Genomic DNA, 24226 nt, shown 5'->3' on the forward strand with positions numbered 1-24226 from the left:
AGTATCATCACTGAGTCATCCGAACTCGCGACAGGGGAAGCAAACACAGACATCACAACACGTACCTTTACGGAGCTTTTACGGGAGATCGTCTCACCGTAGCTGTCGTATCTGATCAAAAGTCGTGTTCAATGGCATTAAAACCAGAAAAAACGTGGCTGAATCGGTGAATCCATCAGTTGATAATATTTCTGTGGAACTGAAAAAATTATTTATAATCCATAATTCCATTTTTATGTAAAAATCGGAGAGTACAAGTTAGCTGCTAATGGTAGCCACCAGAGTCATCGCAGCTTCAGGTTATGGCTATGCGTCACTCTCACCCCTTATTTGATAATGTGTGTGTATGTGGGAGTTCCCCTCGATTCTATTGGCTCTGACGGATACAGGGTACTTTTATATGTTGCACTTTGGATTCCTAAAGCTTTTAGTCTACCAACCCATCATCCAAGGGTGGTTTTCACTATAAGTCTTTTTTTTTTTTGGATGGACACTATAATTAAATTTTCTTTACTGTGTTCAATCTGAATTGACTTTAAAATAAAAACATCTATATTGATTCTGACACTTCTAGATCCAACTCACACGTGTAATCTTGCTTTGAGAAAAGAGATTATTAATGTAACCCTTTTAGAAGGGAAGATATGGTCATTTGTTCTGGGATTGTCATTTTGGAGCCTGAGACCTGAAAAACAGGCTCGGGGCTGAACAGGTTCAAAGGGCTGTGTCAGGGCTGTGCGTGGGTTTGAAGCCAGACTGAAACTGTTCATGGATGCCATGCGTGGTTAAGAACGACTGCAGCTGGACATAGATTACTCGCTCCTGTATGAAGTATGACTTCTATTCCCCGTACAGTCTATATGTCTACAAACCTTAGTCTGTTTAGCACTGACAAAAGTGTTTCCCTGTCTGAAAATGTGGACATACTGAAGAGAGAAGTAGGAAGGTTTTCTCGTAGACTTCTATTCCATCTGAGGTAATAATTATTCATCTTCTTTGCCATCAATGAAAGATAATGAAGGCCCAGAGTTGGATGAGAGGTTCAGAGTTTGAGTAGAAAACTGAAATCCTGGATCTAATTAAAATTCTCAGCATTCCTCTCATAGCTCAGAATCTGCTCAAGGTTTTCAAGGAATTAACGTCCTTACTCTCAATAAAGTTATATAATCCCGTTTTACACAAGCCAGCTGGGCGTCAGCTCCAACATGTGTTCCCTGTGCCAGCATCTCATCCAATGAGAACACGCTGTTAATGAGAACATGCTGTGGAGCCTCTGCTCTCAGAGGACACACCCTGAGGTAGACTGGTTGGATTACTTTCATGTCTGACGGTTTCTGAGGTGCTCAACCTGCGGCCCCCTGAGGTGCTCAACCTGCGGCCTGAGGTGCTCAACCTGCGGCCCCCTGAGGTGCTCAACCTGCGGCCCCCTGAGGTGCTCAACCTGCAGCCCCCTGAGGTGCTCAACCTGCGGCCCCCTGAGGTGCTCAACCTGCGGCCCCCTGAGGTGCTCAACCTGCAGCCCCCTGAGGTGCTCAACCTGCGGCCCCCTGAGGAGCTCAACCTGCGGCCCCCTGAGGTGCTCAACCTGCGGCCCCCTGAGGTGCTCAACCTGCGGCCCCCTGAGGTGCTCAACAGACAGAGACAGAGGACAGAGACTGAGGACAGAGACAGAGGACAGGGACTGAGGACAGGGACAGAGGACAGGGACAGAGACTGAGGACAGAGACAGAGGACAGAGACTGATGACAGAGGACATTGACAGAGGACAGGGACGGAGGACAGAGACAGAGGACAGAGACAGAGGACAGAGAGTGATGACAGAGACAGAGACAGAGGACAGAGACTGAGGACAGAGACTGATGACAGATACGGAGGACAGAGACTGATGACAAAGACAGAGGACAGAGACAGAGAACATATACTGAGGACAGAGACAGGGGACGGAGACTGAGGACGGAGGCAGAGGAGAGAGGCAGAGGACAGAGACAGGAGACTGAGGACAGAGGACAGAGACAGAGGACAGATGCAGAGGACATAGACTGAGGACAGAGACATGAGACTGAGGACAGAGGCAGAGGACATAGACAGGAGACTGAGGACATAGACATATGACAGAGACTGAGGACAGAAACAGAGGACAGAGACTGAGGATATAGACAGGAGACTGAGGACAGAGGCAGAGGACATACACAGGAGACTGAGGACAGAGACTGAGGACAGAAACAGAGGACAGAGACTGAGGACAGAAACAGAGGACAGAGGCAGAGGACAGAGACAGAAGACAGAGACAGAGGACATAGACTGAGGACAGAAACAGAGGACATAGACAGAGGACAGTATTGTTCGGACTCAGTGCTGCCTGAGGAAGTCTCCAGGACGAACAGCATCACCATTTCCTGATATTTTATAGTTTGATAATGAAAATAATCTTTGGCTGCAGCTTCATTTGGACTGAAGCCTCCGTCAGCCGGCTGTCAGGACATCCGTCAGGACATCGGTCCCCCTTCCTTCAGACCCCACAGAGACAGGGGGTTATTCTGGGGGTCCTCAGGATGTGGGGATAAGGGCTGACTGGGACAGGCATCCTGTGAAGTACACAGTGCACACGCTCTATTTGTGTTTCTTATAATCTGCCTCTCCACACTGCCGCTGAAGTGACCCTCGAACGGCTGAGGCCCGGCCAGAAGCCCCCGTGGTCTACAGCCGGTAGACCACCGTGTGTCCACACACCGTGTTCTACAGCCGGTAGACCACCGTGTGTCCACACCCCGTGTTCTACAGCAGGTAGACCACCGTGTGTCCACACCCCGTGTTCTACAGCCGGTAGACCACCGTGTGTCCACACCCCGTGTTCTACAGCCGGTAGACCACCGTGTGTCCACACCCCGTGTGTCCACACACCGTGTGTCCACACCCCGTGTTCTACAGCAGGTAGACCACCATGTGTCCACACCCCGTGTTCTACAGCAGGTAGACCACCGTGTGTCCACACCCCGTGTTCTACAGCAGGTAGACCACCGTGTGTCCACACCCCGTGTTCTACAGCCGGTAGACCACCGTGTGTCCACACCCCGTGTTCTACAGCCGGTAGACCACCGTGTGTCCACACCCCGTGTTCTACAGCAGGTAGACCACCGTGTGTCCACACACCGTGTTCTACAGCCGGTAGACCACCGTGTGTCCACACACCGTGTTCTACAGCAGGTAGACCACCGTGTGTCCACACACCGTGTGTCCACACACCGTGTTCTGCAGCCTCTGCACACAGCTGGACATACAGACTGTTAGAGCTCCTTCAGAACACGATATTAATACAGATGTATTCACCTGTCTCACACCTCACCTGTCCGTCTCACACCTCACCTGTCTCACACCTCACCTGTCCGTCTCACACCTCACCTGTCCGTCTCACACCTCACCTGTCTGTCTCACACCTCACCTGTCCGTCTCACACCTCACCTGTCTCACACCTCACCTGTCTCACACCTCACCTGTCCGTCTCACACCTCACCTGTCTGTCTCACACCTCACCTGTCTCACACCTCACCTGTCCGTCTCACACCTCACTTGTCTCACACCTCACTTGTCTCACACCTCACCTGTCTGTCTCACACCTCACCTGTCCGTCTCACACCTCACTTGTCTCACACCTCACCTGTCTGTCTCACACCTCACCTGTCCGTCTCACACCTCACTTGTCTCACACCTCACCTGTCTGTCTCACACCTCACCTGTCCGTCTCACACCTCAGCTGTCCGTCTCACACCTCACCTGTCTGTCTCACACCTCACCTGTCTGTCTCACACCTCACCTGTCCGTCTCACACCTCACCTGTCCGTCTCACACCTCACCTGTCCGTCTCACACCTCACCTGTCTCACACCTCACCTGTCCGTCTCACACCTCACTTGTCTCACACCTCACTTGTCTCACACCTCACTTGTCTCACACCTCACCTGTCCGTCTCACACCTCAGCTGTCCGTCTCACACCTCACCTGTCTGTCTCACACCTCACCTGTCCGTCTCACACCTCACCTGTCTGTCTCACACCTCACTTGTCCGTCTCACACCTCACCTGTCCGTCTCACACCTCACCTGTCCGTCTCACACCTCACCTGTCCGTCTCACACCTCACCTGTCTGTCTCACACCTCACCTGTCTCACACCTCACCTGTCCGTCTCACAACTCACCTGTCCGTCTCACACCTCAGCTGTCCGTCTCACACCTCACCTGTCCGTCTCACACCTCACCTGTCCGTCTCACACCTCAGCTGTCCGTCTCACACCTCACCTGTCCGTCTCACACCTCACCTGTCTCACACCTCACCTGTCTCACACCTCACCTGTCCGTCTCACACCTCACCTGTCTGTCTCACACCTCACCTGTCTCACACCTCACCTGTCCGTCTCACACCTCACTTGTCTCACACCTCACTTGTCTCACACCTCACCTGTCTGTCTCACACCTCACCTGTCCGTCTCACACCTCACTTGTCTCACACCTCACCTGTCTGTCTCACACCTCACCTGTCCGTCTCACACCTCACTTGTCTCACACCTCACCTGTCTGTCTCACACCTCACCTGTCCGTCTCACACCTCAGCTGTCCGTCTCACACCTCACCTGTCTGTCTCACACCTCACCTGTCTGTCTCACACCTCACCTGTCCGTCTCACACCTCACCTGTCCGTCTCACACCTCACCTGTCCGTCTCACACCTCACCTGTCTCACACCTCACCTGTCCGTCTCACACCTCACTTGTCTCACACCTCACTTGTCTCACACCTCACTTGTCTCACACCTCACCTGTCCGTCTCACACCTCAGCTGTCCGTCTCACACCTCACCTGTCTGTCTCACACCTCACCTGTCCGTCTCACACCTCACCTGTCTGTCTCACACCTCACTTGTCCGTCTCACACCTCACCTGTCCGTCTCACACCTCACCTGTCCGTCTCACACCTCACCTGTCCGTCTCACACCTCACCTGTCTGTCTCACACCTCACCTGTCTCACACCTCACCTGTCCGTCTCACAACTCACCTGTCCGTCTCACACCTCAGCTGTCCGTCTCACACCTCACCTGTCCGTCTCACACCTCACCTGTCCGTCTCACACCTCAGCTGTCCGTCTCACACCTCACCTGTCCGTCTCACACCTCAGCTGTCCGTCTCACACCTCACCTGTCCGTCTCACACCTCACCTGTCCGTCTCACACCTCACCTGTCTGTCTCACACCTCACCTGTCTCACACCTCACCTGTCCGTCTCACACCTCACCTGTCCGTCTCACACCTCAGCTGTCCGTCTCACACCTCACCTGTCCGTCTCACACCTCAGCTGTCCGTCTCACACCTCACCTGTCCGTCTCACACCTCACCTGTCCGTCTCACACCTCACCTGTCCGTCTCACACCTCACCTGTCCGTCTCACACCTCACCTGTCCGTCTCACACCTCACCTGTCTGTCTCACACCTCACCTGTCTCACACCTCACCTGTCCGTCTCACACCTCACCTGTCCGTCTCACACCTCAGCTGTCCGTCTCACACCTCACCTGTCTCACACCTCACCTGTCCGTCTCACACCTCACTTGTCTCACACCTCACTTGTCTCACACCTCACCTGTCTGTCTCACACCTCACCTGTCCGTCTCACACCTCAGCTGTCCGTCTCACACCTCACCTGTCTGTCTCACACCTCACCTGTCCGTCTCACACCTCACCTGTCTGTCTCACACCTCACTTGTCCGTCTCACACCTCACCTGTCCGTCTCACACCTCACCTGTCCGTCTCACACCTCACCTGTCCGTCTCACACCTCACCTGTCTGTCTCACACCTCACCTGTCTCACACCTCACCTGTCCGTCTCACAACTCACCTGTCCGTCTCACACCTCAGCTGTCCGTCTCACACCTCACCTGTCCGTCTCACACCTCACCTGTCCGTCTCACACCTCAGCTGTCCGTCTCACACCTCACCTGTCCGTCTCACACCTCAGCTGTCCGTCTCACACCTCACCTGTCCGTCTCACACCTCACCTGTCCGTCTCACACCTCACCTGTCCGTCTCACACCTCAGCTGTCCGTCTCACACCTCACCTGTCCGTCTCACACCTCAGCTGTCCGTTTCACACCTCACCTGTCCGTCTCACACCTCACCTGTCTGTCTCACACCTCACCTGTCTCACACCTCACCTGTCCGTCTCACACCTCACCTGTCCGTCTCACACCTCACCTGTCTGTCTCACACCTCACCTGTCCGTCTCACACCTCACCTGTCTGTCTCACACCTCACTTGTCCGTCTCACACCTCACCTGTCCGTCTCACACCTCACCTGTCCGTCTCACACCTCACCTGTCCGTCTCACACCTCACCTGTCTGTCTCACACCTCACCTGTCTCACACCTCACCTGTCCGTCTCACACCTCACCTGTCCGTCTCACACCTCACCTGTCCGTCTCACACCTCACCTGTCCGTCTCACACCTCACCTGTCCGTCTCACACCTCACCTGTCTCACACCTCACCTGTCCGTCTCACACCTCACCTGTCCGTCTCACACCTCAGCTGTCCGTTTCACACCTCAGCTGTCCGTCTCACACCTCACCTGTCCGTCTCACACCTCACCTGTCCGTCTCACACCTCACCTGTCCGTCTCACACCTCACCTGTCCGTCTCACACCTCACCTGTCCGTCTCACACCTCACCTGTCTCACACCTCACCTGTCCGTCTCACACCTCAGCTGTCCGTTTCACACCTCAGCTGTCCGTCTCACACCTCACCTGTCCGTCTCACACCTCACCTGTCCGTCTCACACCTCACCTGTCCGTCTCACACCTCACCTGTCCGTCTCACACCTCACCTGTCCGTCTCACACCTCACCTGTCCGTCTCACACCTCACCTGTCTCACACCTCACCTGTCCGTCTCACACCTCACCTGTCCGTCTCACACCTCAGCTGTCCGTCTCACACCTCACCTGTCTCACACCTCACCTGTCCGTCTCACACCTCACCTGTCCGTCTCACACCTCAGCTGTCCGTTTCACACCTCACCTGTCCGTCTCACACCTCACCTGTCTGTCTCACACCTCACCTGTCTCACACCTCACCTGTCCGTCTCACACCTCACCTGTCCGTCTCACACCTCAGCTGTCCGTCTCACACCTCACCTGTCCGTCTCACACCTCAGCTGTCCGTCTCACACCTCACCTGTCCGTCTCACACCTCACCTGTCCGTCTCACACCTCACCTGTCCGTCTCACACCTCACCTGTCCGTCTCACACCTCACCTCACACCTCACCTGTCCGTCTCACACCTCACCTGCTCCACAGAGACACTGGTTCCCCTGCAGAGCCCGGAGAGCCTGTTAGTGTTCCAGCTCTCACTGTTAATACATCAGAGATTCATGTCTCCACAAAACACAGAAACACAACCATATTAGGAGCAGCTCAGGCACGCAGCCAGACGCCCTTCCCCCCTAACCCCCCCCCCCCCTTACACCGCTATTACAGAGGGGGGAGGGGGGGTGCTGGGATGTGGCCAATCAGAAGTCATTCATATGATGTCAGGCGTTACCATCCAATACAATGTCTTTACATAGTACAGATATATCGTACCCTGACATCATCACTGAGAGGTGTGTTACTGTGCTGTATTTATAATAGTGTGTGTGTGTGTGTGTGTGTGTGTGTGTGTGTGTGTGTGTGTGTGTGTGTGTGTGTGTGTGTGTGTGTGTGTGTGTGTGTGTGTGTGTGTGTGTGTGTGTGTGTGTGTGTGTGTGTGTTGCAGGTGGAGGAGGACAGCAAGGCGGCCGCTGTGAGTCTGCAGGTTGGAGACGAGCTGGTCAACATTAACGAGATTCCTCTGAGCGGCTTCAGACAGGAAGCCATCTGCCTCGTGAAGGGGTCCCACCGGAGCCTGAGCCTGGTGGTGAAGAGGTACGCTATGACTCCTCTGAAGCCAGTGTACTTAACTGGTGAAGAGGTACGCTATGACTCCTCTGAAGCCAGTGTACTTAACTGGTGAAGAGGTACGCTATAACACCTCTGAAGCCAGTGTACTTAACTGGTGAAGAGGTACGCTATGACTCCTCTGAAGCCAGTGTACTTAACTGGTGAAGAGGTACGCTATAACACCTCTGAAGCCAGTGTACTTAACTGGTGAAGAGGTACGCTATGACTCCTCTGAAGCCAGTGTACTTAACTGGTGAAGAGGTACGCTATGACTCCTCTGAAGCCAGTGTACTTAACTGGTGAAGAGGTACGCTATAACACCTCTAAAGCCAGTATACTTAACTGGTGAAGAGGTATGCTATAACACCTCTAAAGCCAGTGTACTTAACTGGTGAAGAGGTATGCTATAACTCCTCTGAAGCCAGTGTACTTAACTGGTGAAGAGGTATGCTATAACTCCTCTGAAGCCAGTGTACTTAACTGGTGAAGAGGTACGCTATAACTCCTCTGAAGCCAGTGTACTTAACTGGTGAAGAGGTAGGTCCCCCCCCCACACGGTGGTAACACCTCCAATACATACCTGTATCTGAGGACGCAGTGATGACGTGTGTGTGTGTGTGTGTGTGTGTGTGTGTGTGTGTGTGTGTGTGTGTGTGTGTGTGTGTGTGTGTGTGTGTGTGTGTGTGTGTGTGTGTGTGTGTGTGTGTGTGTGTGTTGTGTGTGTGTGTGTGTGTGTGTGTGTGTGTGTGGTAGTTGTATATGTTCTCTTCTTGATCATATCAGATGAGTATCACAATGATACCGGATGAGTATCGCCATGGTAATACCCCCCCCCCCCCCCCCCTGTGTGATCAGACTGTATATTCTCCCAGCATGCTTCCTCATGGCTCCGCCCCTTATTGACTCTTCAGATCTGGTTTATGAGTCATGAGTCCTGAGGCCTGGCAGTGACTCACTGCTCCATTGTCTCTGGATCAGAACAGATCCTGCTGTACGAGTCCATGCAGAGTGTGTGTGTGTGTGTGTGTGTGTGTGTGTGTGTGTGTGTGTGTGTGTGTGTGTGTGTGTGTCTGTGTCTGTGTGTGTGTGTGTGTTTCCGTCACAGTGTGTTACTCATGTTGTGGGTGCATGCCTACTCAAGGCTTCTTCTGACAGTGAATATGAACACACGTCAGTGTCAGTAAAGCTGCTTCTCTCTCTCTGATGACACGCCTCCACACGGCGCGCTCAGGGAGCACCACGTGAAGACAGACACCAGTCACCGACCCAGCACCTCTGAAGTCTCTCCAGACAGCAGGGGGCATGCAGCGAGCAATGAGAGTGTGTGTGATCGGGCGTGTTTCGTCAGCGTGGGTGTGTTTCGGGTGTGTATCGTCAGAGTGTGTGTGTGTGTGTGTGTGTGTGTGTGATCAGGCGTGTTTCAAGTGTGTTTCGTCAGAATGTGTGTGTGTGTTTCAGGTGCACTGAGTCTGTACCGGGTCAGGGTGGTTCTGTTTACTGCAGCTTTGGGAGGGGGGTCAGTGCAGCTTTGGGAGGGGGGGTCAGTGCAGCTTTGGGAGGGGGGGTCAGTGCAGCTTTGGGAGGGGGGTCAGTGCAGCTTTGGGAGGGGGGGTCAGTGCAGCTTTGGGAGGGGGGTCAGTGCAGCTTTGGGAGGGGGGGTCAGTGCAGCTTTGGGAGGGGGGGTCAGTGCAGCTTTGGGAGGGGGGTCAGTGCAGCTTTGGGAGGGGGGGTCAGTGCAGCTTTGGGAGGGGGGGTCAGTGCAGCTTTGGGAGGGGGGTCAGTGCAGCTTTGGGAGGGGGGGTCAGTGCAGCTTTGGGAGGGGGGGTCAGTGCAGCTTTGGGAGGGGGGTCAGTGCAGCTTTGGGAGGGGGGTCAGTGCAGCTTTGGGAGGGGTGGTCAGTGCAGCTTTGGGGGGGGGGTCAGTGCAGCTTTGGGAGGGGGGGTCAGTGCAGCTTTGGGAGGGGGGTCAGTGCAGCTTTGGGAGGGGGGGTCAGTGCAGCTTTGGGGGGGGGGTCAGTGCAGCTTTGGGAGGGGGGTCAGTGCATCTTTGGGAGGGGTGGTCAGTGCAGCTTTGGGAGGGGGGGTCAGTGCAGCTTTGGGAGGGGGGGTCAGTGCAGCTTTGGGGGGGGGGGTCAGTGCAGCTTTGGGAGGGGGGGTCAGTGCAGCTTTGGGAGGGGGGGTCAGTGCAGCTTTGGGAGGGGGGGGCAGTGCAGCTTTGGGAGGGGGGTCAGTGCAGCTTTGGGAGGGGGGTCAGTGCAACTTTGGGAGGGGGGTCAGTGCAGCTTTGGGAGGGGGGTCAGTGCAGCTTTGGGAGGGGGGTCAGTGCAGCTTTGGGAGGGGGGGCAGTGCAGCTTTAGGAGGGGGGGTCAGTGCAGCTTTGGGAGGGGGGTCAGTGCAGCTTTGGGAGGGGGGTCAGTGCAGCTTTGGGAGGGGGGGTCAGTGCAGTGCTGAGTGCTGTTCGTGGTTCGCTGGCAACACATTTCTCTCTATCATTTCTTAAAAAGATTTCCTTCGTGGAGGAAGTGTTAGCTCGGAGATTCACCCCCCTCTTTTATTTTTGGTTTGTTCCAAAGTCAGTGACGGGGAGTAACGCCTAACCCTCTCGTCAAACAACTTTTATTTTTATTTAAAACTTTACATTCCAGTCAAATAAATAATTTGACTGTCATTTGTTTTTCACACTAATAAGTGTTGCATTCATTAAAGGGCCTGTCTGATGTCTTTTCTACATCACTGTGTGTCCCGGTGTGTGTGTCCCGGTGTGTGTGTCCCCGGTGTGTTTGTCCCCGTGTGTCCCGGTGTGTGTGTCCGTGTGTCCCCGGTGTGTTTGTCCCGGTGTGTGTGTCCCCGGTGTGTGTGCCCCCGGTGTGTTTGCCCCCGTGTGTCCTGGTGTGTGTGTGTCCCGGTGTGTTTGTCCCTGTCCCCCCCCGGTGTGTCAGGAGACTCTCAAAGTGTCAGAAACAAACCCCTCTCTCTTCTCCTCCATACCCACATCTCGAAAAATGGGGAACGACGGAGCTGATCCAGATTTTCTGCGTCATGACCACATTACTAAAATGTGGGCGGGCTTTACCCCCACGGGCCAATCAGAAACGTTGCTGTCAGAAACAATGAGACGTGTTCTGGAAGTGATATGGTCTGTATTTACATTAGCATGCTAGCACTCAGAGCTAACCCGTGCTGGAGAGAGTCGCCTTGTGGTGCACCTGAGAGAGAGAGAGAGAGAGAGAGAGAGAGAGAGAGAGAGAGAGAGAGAGATAGAGAGAGAGAGAGAGAGAGAGAGAGAGAGAGAGAGAGAGAGAGAGAGAGAGAGAGGAGAGAGAGAGGAGAGAGAGAGAGAGTGTTTGAGCTCCATCCTGTTCAGAGAGGATCCTTGATGTGGCTTTACATCAGACATGTTTTTATATACGTGTTTATATCTGATACCCGTCACATATGAACACATAGCCTGATAAGAGATCTGTAAACACTGAACTGTGTTAAATTCATTAAACAATGAACAAACTAAACACAATGAAGCTTCATCTGCTGCTCCGTCAGGGGGAAGCTTCACCCCCAGAGCCACCGGTTGCCATAGTGATGGTGGAAATGCCTGATGGGTGGACATGTCCTCCCTGATTAGCATATCAGCCCCTCTCAGCCAATCAGAAGAGGTGAAGTGCAGGGGGACTTCCTCCCCCTCTGGGGGACTCCAGTAATCCTGAAGGAGATCTTCCTCCTTCCGTCAAACTGCCACTGGAGTTTCAGTCATGGCCGCCGTGTGTGAACCACAATGTGTGTGAGCTGCAGTGTGTGTGTGTGTGTGTGTGTGTGTGTGTGTGTGTGTGTGTGTGTGTGTGTGTGTGTGCGTGAAAGCGTCTCTTCCTGTTGTGTGTGTGCAGAGAGCTCCCGGCTTTATCAATGAACTTTTGGAACACGTTTCTCCTTTGTGTCTGTTCTGAGTTTAGTGTCCAGATGTTCGGTGAGTGGACATTTTATATTTTTAAATCTCTTGTGAACTGTGTGTGTGCAGCTGAGTCCTCGTGTGTCGGGGTGTGTGCAGCTGAGTCCTCGTGTGTCGGGGTGTGTGCAGCTGAGTCCTCGTGTGTCGGTGTGTGCAGCTGAGTCCTCGTGTGTCGGTGTGTGCAGCTGAGTCCTCGTGTGTCGGGGTGTGCAGCTGAGTCCTCGTGTGTCGGTGTGTGCAGCTGAGTCCTCGTGTGTCGGGGTGTGCAGCTGAGTCCTCGTGTGTCGGTGTGTGCAGCTGAGTCCTCGTGTGTCGGTGTGTGCAGCTGAGTCCTCGTGTGTCGGTGTGTGCAGCTGAGTCCTCGTGTGTCGGGGTGTGTGCAGCTGAGTCCTCGTGTGTCGGTGTGTGCAGCTGAGTCCTCGTGTGTCGGTGTGTGCAGCTGAGTCCTCGTGTGTCGGGGTGTGTGCAGCTGAGTCCTCGTGTGTCGGTGTGTGCAGCTGAGTCCTCGTGTGTCGGTGTGTGCAGCTGAGTCCTCGTGTGTCGGGGTGTGTGCAGCTGAGTCCTCGTGTGTCGGGGTGTGCTAGTGAGGAGCTGGGACTGAGATATATCTGCTTTATGACCTTAATAACTTAATACTCTGTTGTTGTCCCGTCACTCTTTGAGAGGATGGACGGTCTGAGGGCAAGCCGTGATCAGCAGACTCTCCACATGTGAATGACTCGTTTTAATCCTCTCATGAAGTCACTTTAGTTTAGTAACACATGTTTAGCACACTTTAGTCCTCTCGTGAAGTTACTTTAGTTTAGTAACACGTGTTTAGCACACTTTAGTCCTCTCGTGAAGTCACTTTAGTTTAGTAACACGTGTTTAGCACACTTTAGTCCTCTCGTGAAGTTACTTTAGTTTAGTAACACATGTTTAGCACACTTTAATCCTCTCATGAAGTTACTTTAGTTTAGTAACACATGTTTAGCACACTTTAGTCCTCTCGTGAAGTCACTTTAGTTTAGTAACACATGTTTAGCACACTTTAGTCCTCTCATGAAGTCACTTTAGTTTAGTAACACGTGTTTAGCACACTTTAGTCCTCTCATGAAGTTACTTTAGTTTAGTAACACATGTTTAGCACACTTTAGTCCTCTCATGAAGTTACTTTAGTTTAGTAACACATGTTTAGCACACTTTAGTCCTCTCATGAAGTTACTTTAGTTTAGTAACACATGTTTAGCACACTTTAGTCCTCTCATGAAGTTACTTTAGTTTAGTAACACATGTTTAGCACACTTTAGTCCTCTCATGAAGTTACTTTAGTTTAGTAACACATGTTTAGCACACTTTAGTCCTCTCATGAAGTTACTTTAGTTTAGTAACACATGTTTAGCACACTTTAGTCCTCTCATGAAGTTACTTTAGTTTAGTAACACATGTTTAGCACACTTTAGTCCTCTCATGAAGTTACTTTAGTTTAGTAACACATGTTTAGCACACTTTAGTCCTCTCATGAAGTTACTTTAGTTTAGTAACACATGTTTAGCACACTTTAGTCCTCTCATGAAGTTACTTTAGTTTAGTAACACATGTTTAGCACACTTTAGTCCTCTCATGAAGTTACTTTAGTTTAGTAACACATGTTTAGCACACTTTAGTCCTCTCGTGAAGTCACTTTAGTAACACATGTTTAGCACACTTTAGTCCTCTCGTGAAGTTACTTTAGTTTAGTAACACATGTTTAGCACACTTTAGTCCTCTCATGAAGTTACTTTAGTTTAGTAACACATGTTTAGCACACTTTAGTCCTCTCATGAAGTTACTTTAGTTTAGTAACACATGTTTAGCACACTTTAGTCCTCTCGTGAAGTTACTTTAGTTTAGTAACACATGTTTAGCACACTTTAGTCCTCTCGTGAAGTTACTTTAGTTTAGTAACACATGTTTAGCACACTTTAGTCCTCTCGTGAAGTTACTTTAGTTTAGTAACACATGTTTAGCACACTTTAGTCCTCTCATGAAGTTACTTTAGTTTAGTAACACATGTTTAGCACACTTTAGTCCTCTCATGAAGTTACTTTAGTTTAGTAACACATGTTTAGCACACTTTAGTCCTCTCGTGAAGTCACTTTAGTTTAGTAACACATGTTTAGCACACTTTAGTCCTCTCGTGAAGTTACTTTAGTTTAGTAACACATGTTTAGCACACTTTAGTCCTCTCGTGAAGTTACTTTAGTTTAGTAACACATGTTTAGCACACTTTAGTCCTCTCGTGAAGTTACTTTAGTTTAGTAACACATGTTTAGCACACTTTAGTCCTCTCATGAAGTTACTTTAGTTTAGTAACACATGTTTAGCACACTTTAGTCCTCTCGTGAAGTCACTTTAGTTTAGTAACACATGTTTAGCACACTTTAGTCCTCTCATGAAGTTACTTTAGTTTAGTAACACATGTTTAGCACACTTTAGTCCTCTCGTGAAGTCACTTTAGTTTAGTAACACATGTTTAGCACACTTTAGTCCTCTCGTGAAGTCACTTTAGTTTAGTAACACATGTTTAGCACACTTTAGTCCTCTCGTGAAGTCACTTTAGTTTAGTAACACATGTTTAGCACACTTTAGTCCTCTCATGAAGTTACTTTAGTTTAGTAACACATGTTTAGCACACTTTAGTCCTCTCATGAAGTTACTTTAGTTTAGTAACACATGTTTAGCACACTTTAGTCCTCTCATGAAGTTACTTTAGTTTAGTAACACATGTTTAGCACACTTTAGTCCTCTCATGAAGTTACTTTAGTAACACATGTTTAGCACACTTTAGTCCTCTCATGAAGTTACTTTAGTTTAGTAACACATGTTTAGCACACTTTAGTCCTCTCATGAAGTTACTTTAGTTTAGTAACACATGTTTAGCACACTTTAGTCCTCTCATGAAGTTACTTTAGTTTAGTAACACATGTTTAGCACACTTTAGTCCTCTCGTGAAGTTACTTTAGTTTAGTAACACATGTTTAGCACACTTTAGTCCTCTCGTGAAGTTACTTTAGTTTAGTAACACATGTTTAGCACACTTTAGTCCTCTCGTGAAGTTACTTTAGTTTAGTAACACATGTTTAGCACACTTTAGTCCTCTCGTGAAGTCACTTTAGTTTAGTAACACATGTTTAGCACACTTTAGTCCTCTCGTGAAGTCACTTTAGTTTAGTAACACATGTTTAGCACACTTTAGTCCTCTCGTGAAGTCACTTTAGTTTAGTAACACATGTTTAGCACACTTTAGTCCTCTCGTGAAGTCACTTTAGTTTAGTAACACGTGTTTAGCACACTTTAGTCCTCTCGTGAAGTTACTTTAGTTTAGTAACACGTGTTTAGCACACTTTAGTCCTCTCGTGAAGTCACGTTAGTTTAGTAACACATGTTTAGCACACTTTAGTCCTCTCGTGAAGTCACGTTAGTTTAGTAACACATGTTTAGCACACTTTAGTCCTCTCGTGAAGTCACTTTAGTTTAGTAACACATGTTTAGCACACTTTAGTCCTCTCGTGAAGTCACTTTAGTTTAGTAACACATGTTTAGCACACTTTAGTCCTCTCGTGAAGTCACTTTAGTTTAGTAACACATGTTTAGCACACTTTAGTCCTCTCGTGAAGTTACTTTAGTTTAGTAACACATGTTTAGCACACTTTAGTCCTCTCGTGAAGTCACTTTAGTTTAGTAACACATGTTTAGCACACTTTAGTCCTCTCGTGAAGTCACTTTAGTTTAGTAACACATGTTTAGCACACTTTAGTCCTCTCGTGAAGTTACTTTAGTTTAGTAACACATGTTTAGCACACTTTAGTCCTCTCGTGAAGTCACTTTAGTTTAGTAACACATGTTTAGCACACTTTAGTCCTCTCGTGAAGTCACTTTAGTTTAGTAACACATGTTTAGCACACTTTAGTCCTCTCGTGAAGTTACTTTAGTTTAGTAACACATGTTTAGCACACTTTAGTCCTCTCGTGAAGTCACTTTAGTTTAGTAACACATGTTTAGCACACTTTAGTCCTCTCGTGAAGTCACTTTAGTTTAGTAACACATGTTTAGCACACTTTAGTCCTCTCGTGAAGTCACTTTAGTTTAGTAACACATGTTTAGCACACTTTAGTCCTCTCGTGAAGTTACTTTAGTTTAGTAACACATGTTTAGCACACTTTAGTCCTCTCGTGAAGTCACTTTAGTTTAGTAACACATGTTTAGCACACTTTAGTCCTCTCGTGAAGTTACTTTAGTTTAGTAACACATGTTTAGCACACTTTAGTCCTCTCGTGAAGTCACGTTAGTTTAGTAACACATGTTTAGCACACTTTAGTCCTCTCGTGAAGTCACTTTAGTTTAGTAACACATGTTTAGCACACTTTAGTCCTCTCGTGAAGTTACTTTAGTTTAGTAACACATGTTTAGCACACTTTAGTCCTCTCGTGAAGTCACTTTAGTTTAGTAACACATGTTTAGCACACTTTAGTCCTCTCGTGAAGTTACTTTAGTAACACATGTTTAGCACACTTTAGTCCTCTCATGAAGTGACTTTAGTAACACATGTTTAGCACACTTTAGTCCTCTCATGAAGTGACTTTAGTAACACATGTTTAGCACACTTTAGTCCTCTCATGAAGTTACTTTAGTTTAGTAACACATGTTTAGCACACTTTAGTCCTCTCATGAAGTTACTTTAGTTTAGTAACACATGTTTAGCACACTTTAGTCCTCTCATGAAGTTACTTTAGTTTAGTAACACATGTTTAGCACACTTTAGTCCTCTCGTGAAGTTACTTTAGTAACACATGTTTAGCACACTTTAGTCCTCTCGTGAAGTTACTTTAGTTTAGTAACACATGTTTAGCACACTTTAGTCCTCTCATGAAGTTACTTTAGTTTAGTAACACATGTTTAGCACACAGCTGTTTGGATGCTGGCTGGTTGGGACCTGGATGCTTTGAAGGGCATGGAGCTCCAGCCCCCTCCCCAGATTTCAACATATCTGAGTGTTCCCGGCTGTAACCCGGACGATAGGCCTAATAAGCCCCTCATTTGCATACCAATGGCAGCCATGTGTGGCTCCTGGTGCCCCAGTAACCGGACTGAGCTCCATGTGGGCCTCCTTTGTCCTTACTCTAATCCACATTCATTTTGTGGATCTGTCCGACTGTTGAGATGAACCAGATCTCTCAAAGCGAACCAGTAGTTAGCCGTGCTATGACTTCTGACTGCCTTCCATAAGGTGCACTTTCCAATGAGTGTCTGAAGGGGCTTCAGGCTCCACACAGAGCCATCGTTCATCATCAACGTATCCAGCAGCAACGTATCCAGCAGCAACCAACCAGCAACCAACCAGCAACCAACCAGCAACCAGCAACCAACCAGCAACCAACCAGCAACCAACCAGCAACAACCAGCAGCAACAACAACGCCGCTGCTGGTGATTGGTAGAGACATATTGATTCCTCCAATAACTGCAAGCTCATCTCATCAGTCAGTGTCTGGGGGCAGACGACAGCTTGATGCTAAGACCCTCTCTGCTTACCCCCCCCCCCCCCCCCCCCCCCAACCCGGGACCATATGGCAGTCTGACAGCAGCACCTACTGTACTCTGAGTTCTACAGAGAGGATAGTCTACTGTACTCTGAGCTCTATAGAGGATAGTCTACTGTACTCTGAGCTCTATAGAGGACAGTCTACTGTACTCTGAGCTCTATAGAGGACAGTCTACTGTACTCTGAGTTCTATAGAGGACAGTCTACTGTACTATGAGCTCTATAGAGGATAGTCTACTGTACTCTGAGCTCTATAGAGGATAGTCTACTGTACTCTGAGTTTTAGAGAGGACAGTCTACTGTACTCTGAGCTCTATAGAGAGGATAGTCTACTGTACTCTGAGTTCTACAGAGAGGATAGTCTACTGTACTCTGAGCTCTATAGAGGATAGTCTACTGTACTCTGAGCTCTATAGAGGACAGTCTACTGTACTCTGAGTTCTAGAGAGGACAGTCTACTGTACTCTGAGCTCTATAGAGGATAGTCTACTGTACTCTGAGCTCTATAGAGGACAGTCTACTGTACTCTGAGTTCTAGAGAGGACAGTCTACTGTACTCTGAGCTCTATAGAGGACAGTCTACTGTACTCTGAGCTCTATAGAGGACAGTCTACTGTACTCTGAGTTCTACAGAGAGGATAGTCTACTGTACTCTGAGCTCTGTAGAGGACAGTCTACTGTACTCTGAGCTCTATAGAGGACAGTCTACTGTACTCTGAGTTCTAGAGAGGACAGTCTACTGTACTCTGAGTTCTAGAGAGGACAGTCTACTGTACTCTGAGCTCTATAGAGAGGATAGTCTACTGTACTCTGAGCTCTATAGAGGATAGTCTACTGTACTCTGAGTTCTACAGAGAGGATAGTCTACTGTACTCTGAGTTCTAGAGAGGACAGTCTACTGTACTCTGAGCTCTATAGAGAGGATAGTCTACTGTACTCTGAGCTCTATAGAGGACAGTCTACTGTACTCTGAGTTCTACAGAGAGGATAGTCTACTGTACTCTGAGCTCTATAGAGGACAGTCTACTGTACTCTGAGCTCTATAGAGGACAGTCTACTGTACTCTGAGTTCTACAGAGAGGACAGTCTACTGTACTCTGAGTTCTAGAGAGGACAGTCTACTGTACTCTGAGTTCTAGAGAGGACAGTCTACTGTACTCTGAGCTCTATAGAGAGGATAGTCTACTGTACTCTGAGTTCTAGAGAGGACAGTCTACTGTACTCTGAGTTCAGTACAGAGGATAGCCCCAGAGGATAATGATCCGTGGCAGTTATACCAGTGTCAAGGGGGAGGGGGGGCAATTACATCTTGTAGGCCACATCATGAACACGTTCTCAGTGTGCACAGCATCTCACACACAGTGGAGCTGCCTGAGTTCTCAGTGTGTGTGTGTGTGTGTGTGTGTGTGCGTGCGCGTGTGTGTGTGTGTGTGTGTGTTCCTCCCCCTGCTGGCAGGAATATGGAAATGATGGATATAGTAGCTCAGAAAACGCCCTCTGAGGATGATGTGAATGTGGCGAGAAGTTTTCTCACGAAGATTTTACGAAGTTCCATGAGGTACGGTTCATCAGTAGCTCCTCTTCATCAGTAGCTCCTCTTCATCAGTAGCTCCTCTTCCTCAGTAGCTCCTCTTCATCAGTAGCTCCTCTTCATCAGTAGCTCCTCTTCCTCAGTAGCTCCTCTTCATCAGTAGCTCCTCTTCATCAGTAGCTCCTCTTCACCAGTAGCTCCTCTTCACCAGTAGCTCCTCTTCATCAGTAGCTCCTCTTCTTCAGTAGCTCCTCTTCATCAGTAGCTCCTCTTCTTCAGTAGCTCCTCTTCCTCAGTAGCTCCTCTTCCTCAGTAGCTCATCTTCCTCAGTAGCTCCTCTTCATCAGTAGCTCCTCTTCCTCAGTAGCTCATCTTCATCAGTAGCTCCTCTTCATCAGTGGCTCCTCTTCCTCAGTAGCTCCTCTTCCTCAGTAGCTCCTCTTCCTCAGTAGCTCCTCTTCATCAGTAGCTCCTCTTCCTCAGTAGCTCCTCTTCATCAGTAGCTCCTCTTTCTCAGTAGCTCCTCTTCATCAGTAGCTCCTCTTCATCAATAGCTCCTCTTCATCAGTAGCTCCTCTTCATCAGTAGCTCCTCTTCCTCAGTAGCTCATCTTCCTCAGTAGCTCCTCTTCATCAGTAGCTCCTCTTCCTCAGTAGCTCATCTTCCTCAGTAGCTCCTCTTCATCAGTAGCTCCTCTTCATCAATAGCTCCTCTTCATCAGTAGCTCCTCTTCCTCGGTAGCTCCTCTTCATCAGTAGCTCCTCTTCCTCAGTAGCTCCTCTTCATCAGTAGCTCCTCTTCCTCAGTAGCTCCTCTTCCTCAGTAGCTCCTCTTCCTCAGTAGCTCCTCTTCCTCAGTAGCTCCTCTTCCTCCATGTGATCACATACATCATGTTTCCAGAGATTACATTGCATTTAGCAATTTAGATTTATATCATCCTCAGCGGCCTGTGATTCATCCCATTAGGTGTGTGTGTGTGTGTGTGTGTGTGTGTGTGTGTGTGTGTGTGTTGTAAACACGTGGTCAGTGTCTGTGAAGGAAGTGGTTGATGTGTTCCCTGTCCTTGTCATATGTTCTCTTCACCTTGTTCCTGACATGCAATCAGAAAGAATGGCTTTAAAGAGTGCACTCCATCTCAAAGTGCACAAGGTGCTTTGAATAACGGATAAATGACAGCTCAGTATACATTCACTTTTTTGTTGCTGTTTAAAAAGTCATGCTTATTTATTTTTATGGAAATTGAGTGAATTCAAAATGCTACACAAATCCCAGTGTCGTTATAAATACAGAAAAAGAAGAAGGTATTTTAGAAATGTACTTTGGTGTGGCAGTAGGGACTTCCTGTTCTGTGGTTAATGTGATAGAAGATAATGTGATGTGCCTGCGCTCTCTGCAGGAGGAACCAGCCAATCAGCCGGCCTCACTCCTGGCACTCCACCAAGTTCAATGAGAACCAATCAGAGACTGCCAAACCTCAGGCTCCACCCACGCAGGTGTGGCACACCATACATGATGCCAGGTAACTGTCCAGCCTCAGGTGAACATGTATCCATCTCCCGTTGTGTTTTCTGGATTATCTGAGAAGTTGTTTGCTCTATAAAATGTCAGGAAATGCAAAAGGATTGAAGCTGTCTGCTGTAGCTATTTAACAGAAAGTAGATCCCTCAGTGATCTGCTGTAGCTCTTTAACAGAAAGTAGATCCCTCAGTGATCTGCTGTAGCTCTTTAACAGAAAGTAGATCCCTCAGTGATCTGCTGTAGCTCTTTAACAGAAAGTAGACCTCTCAGTGATCTGCTGTAGCTCTTTAACAGAAAGTAGATCCCTCAGTGATCTGCTGTAGCTATTTAACAGAAAGTAGATCCCTCAGTGATCTGCTGTAGCTCTTTAACATAAAGTAGATCCCTCAGTGATCTGCTGTAGCTCTTTAACAGAAAGTAGATCCCTTAGTGATCTGCTGTAGCTCTTTAACAGAAAGTAGACCCCTCAGTGATCTGCTGTAGCTCTTTAACAGAACGTAGATCCCTCAGTGATCTGCTGTAGCTATTTAACAGAAAGTAGATCCCTCAGTGATCTGCTGTAGCTCTTTAACATAAAGTAGATCCCTCAGTGATCTGCTGTAGCTCTTTAACAGAAAGTAGATCCCTCAGTGATCTGCTGTAGCTATTTAACAGAAAGTAGATCCCTCAGTGATCTGCTGTAGCTCTTTAACAGAAAGTAGATCCCTCAGTGATCTGCTGTAGCTCTTTAACAGAAAGTAGATCCCTCAGTGATCTGCTGTAGCTCTTTAACAGAAAGTAGATCCCTCAGTGATCTGCTGTAGCTCTTTAACAGAAAGTAGATCCTTCAGTGATCTGCTGTAGCTCTTTAACAGAAAGTAGATCCCTCAGTGATCTGCTGTAGCTCGTTAACAGAAAGTAGATGCCTCAGTGATCTGCAATAGCTCTTTAACAGAAAGTAGATCCCTCAGTGATCTGCTGTAGCTCTTTAACAGAAAGTAGATCCCTCAGTGATCTGCTGTAGCTCTTTAACAGAAAGTAGATCCCTCAGTGATCTGCTGTAGCTCTTTAACAGAAAGTAGATCCTTCAGTGATCTGCTGTAGCTCTTTAACAGAAAGTAGATCCCTCAGTGATCTGCTGTATCTCCTTAACAGAAAGTAGATCCCTCGGTGATCTGCTGTAGCTCATTAACAGAAAGTAGATGCCTCAGTGATCTGCTGTAGCTCTTTAACATAAAGTAGATCCCTCAGTGATCTGCTGTAGCTCTTTAACATAAAGTAGATCCCTCAGTGATCTGCTGTAGCTCTTTAACAGAAAGTAGATCCCTCAGTGATCTGCTGTAGCTCTTTAACAGAAAGTAGATCCCTCAGTGATCTGCTGTAGCTCTTTAACAGAAAGTAGATCCCTCAGTTGATCTCATGTTGTCTGCTCTCTAGCTCCTCCTCAGATCTGTCCTCTAGTTGGGATCAGACCCCCCCGCTCAGAGTGTCCGATCAGTTAAGTTCCCACGGCAGCATGGACAGCTTAGACCAGCCCCCCCCCCCCTATGGCCAGCTTTCCCCCCCAATGAGCAGCATGGAGGAGCATCTGGGGGGCAAGCGAGACTCGGCATACAGCTCCTTCTCCACCAGCTCTGGGATGCCTGACTACACCCTTTACAGGAGCAACGCGGCCTCCACGGAGAGCGTGGTTCATCAGGTGAGTCAGTGGGAGGCGGGGGGGAGGAACCCCAGGACGCCCCCGAGCCTGAGGGAGGGCCACCAGCCAGAGGACAGGCTGGCCTACTTCCAGATGCCGGGCTTCCCCTCTGCACAGACCGACGACCCGGCCCGGCACTCGACCTCCAGCAGAACCAGCTTAGGCCCGGTCTGGCATGTCCCGGAGAAAAATAAGACCTCCTCCCCCTCCCCCCCCCCCGCCCCCCCCGCCTGCTCGCAGCGACAGCTTTGCTGCCACTAAAGTTCATGAGCGAGGCCTTATACCCCCCTACCCTGAAGGTCCTGAACCACACAAGGCTTTCACTGAGAGCCGCCACGCTCACAACCCGCTGTCACCTGAAGCACCGCACCAGAACCAGAACGAGTGTAGCTCCAACAGGCATTCCGCCCATCAGAGACACCACAGTGACAAGAGCACTTTCTACCCTCAGACCTGGACTGTCTCCGTCCCAAAGCCTCCTACCGCAGGGGGGTCTTACTGCAGCATGCAGGACCTGCAGGACCTGAACACCAACAGTTCTGCACCCTGCGGTCAGAACCAGAGCAGGATCCTCAGCTCCTCTGAACAGATCTCTGACAGCAGCCGGTACTACTGTGTCACCACACAGAATAATCCCCCCCTGTCAGGAAGGAGCCTCAGCACAGACCCCCCAGCTGTCAACCTGCAGACCACCAGCCCCCCGGGGAAGCCTCAGGCCCCCCAACACTCCCCTCACAGCAAAGACAGTAATGGATACAACATTATCCAGGTGACCACAGGGCTGGAAACCAAACCCAGCCCTGAGGACCGGGGGCTGCAGAGTTATCCTGCGAGCAGACCCCCCGAACAGAGGAGGTCTCTGCCCCCACAGGACTTCAGACATCAGGTCAGCAACAAGATCTGCCCCCAGGACGCCCCCATGCTTCACTCCCTGTCCATGGATGCTGCCGGGCAAACTGAGAAAACAAGAGTCCTGAACCCTGAGGAGTCCATTGAAGACCAGCAGGCGCGGCGCAGCGACCGCTTTGCCACCACTCTAAGGAACCAGATCCAGATGAGGAGAGCCAATCTGCAGAAGAGCACCAGCAGCCTTCCTGGTGCCGAGGCTGACGAGGACCAGGAGGTCTGGAGGCCTGAAGGAGACCCTCCGTCCTCTGCAGACAGATCCTTCACCAGCTCCTACAAGGACCACCTGAAGGAAGCACAAGCCAGGGTGCTCAAGGCCACATCTTTCAGGAGGAGAGACCTGGTTTTACTAGAGGCCCCTGCAGCTGAGGCCTCACAGAACTACAGGAAGGAGGGTCCCCCTTTGCCCACAGTTTCTGAGTCTGTGATGGGTAAAACAATCGGGGGTCCGGTGACCCGCATCGGGGGCCGTAAGCGGTTTCCTGCAGAGAAGAAGGTCAGGTCTTTCTCTGAGCCGGACAAAATCCACCAAGTTGGGGTGAAGGAAGATCCTCCTCGCAATGAAAGCTCCTTACTGGACCAAAATAAGCTCCTCAGTGGAAAACCAGTTCTCCACAGCACCCCTGCAGAGATCCCCTCTGAGACCAGGGCCCGAGGTCTCTGCTGGACCCCTGAACCAAAGGAGGTCTCAGTGAGGGTCCTGAACCAGGGAGACCCTGCACATCAGCCGGTCCTAGACCAGCACCTAGTCCTGGACCAGCAGCGACTTGGCACCTTTGCTGAGTATGAGGCCCAGTGGAACACACAGAAAAATGTCCAGGAAACCAGGTCCTCTGGTCGGTACCGATCAGCAGAGAACATCCTGGACCCGGAGGGGAGGAGGAACCCCACCTGCCTCCACGAGAGGTCAAGATCCAGTCCTTCAGCCCAAAGGTCCGGACAGGTGAGTCTCCCTGAAGGACTTCAGGAAATCTGTCTTTCAAGTCAAGTGATTTTTAAATAAATGTTGAAACTGATATGATTTTTGTATTTTTCAAACATATGAGCAAACATGTATAATAAATCAAAACGAGGTAATTGACAGAATATTACAAACTCACCAAAGAGCAAGTAGTTCAGGTCTGAAAGCAGGTTT

The 24226-nt window shown here is 49.5% G+C and overlaps 1 protein-coding gene across 1 annotated transcript in view; it reads left to right on the top strand.

Annotated features, from left to right (window-relative positions):
- The window catches only part of LOC117444565 (protein Shroom2-like), a 62550-nt gene that overhangs the window by 13050 nt on the left and 25274 nt on the right, over positions 1-24226 (top strand). Inside the window, 4 exon segments of the mRNA XM_034080037.1 lie at positions 7792-7940; positions 20386-20508; positions 21924-22395; positions 22397-24034. Coding sequence (XP_033935928.1) covers positions 7792-7940; positions 20386-20508; positions 21924-22395; positions 22397-24034 — 2382 coding nt within the window.

The sequence above is a fragment of the Pseudochaenichthys georgianus genome, unplaced genomic scaffold (genome assembly GCF_902827115.2).
Source record: "Pseudochaenichthys georgianus unplaced genomic scaffold, fPseGeo1.2 scaffold_833_arrow_ctg1, whole genome shotgun sequence".
NCBI classification, from domain to species: Eukaryota; Metazoa; Chordata; class Actinopteri; order Perciformes; family Channichthyidae; genus Pseudochaenichthys; species Pseudochaenichthys georgianus.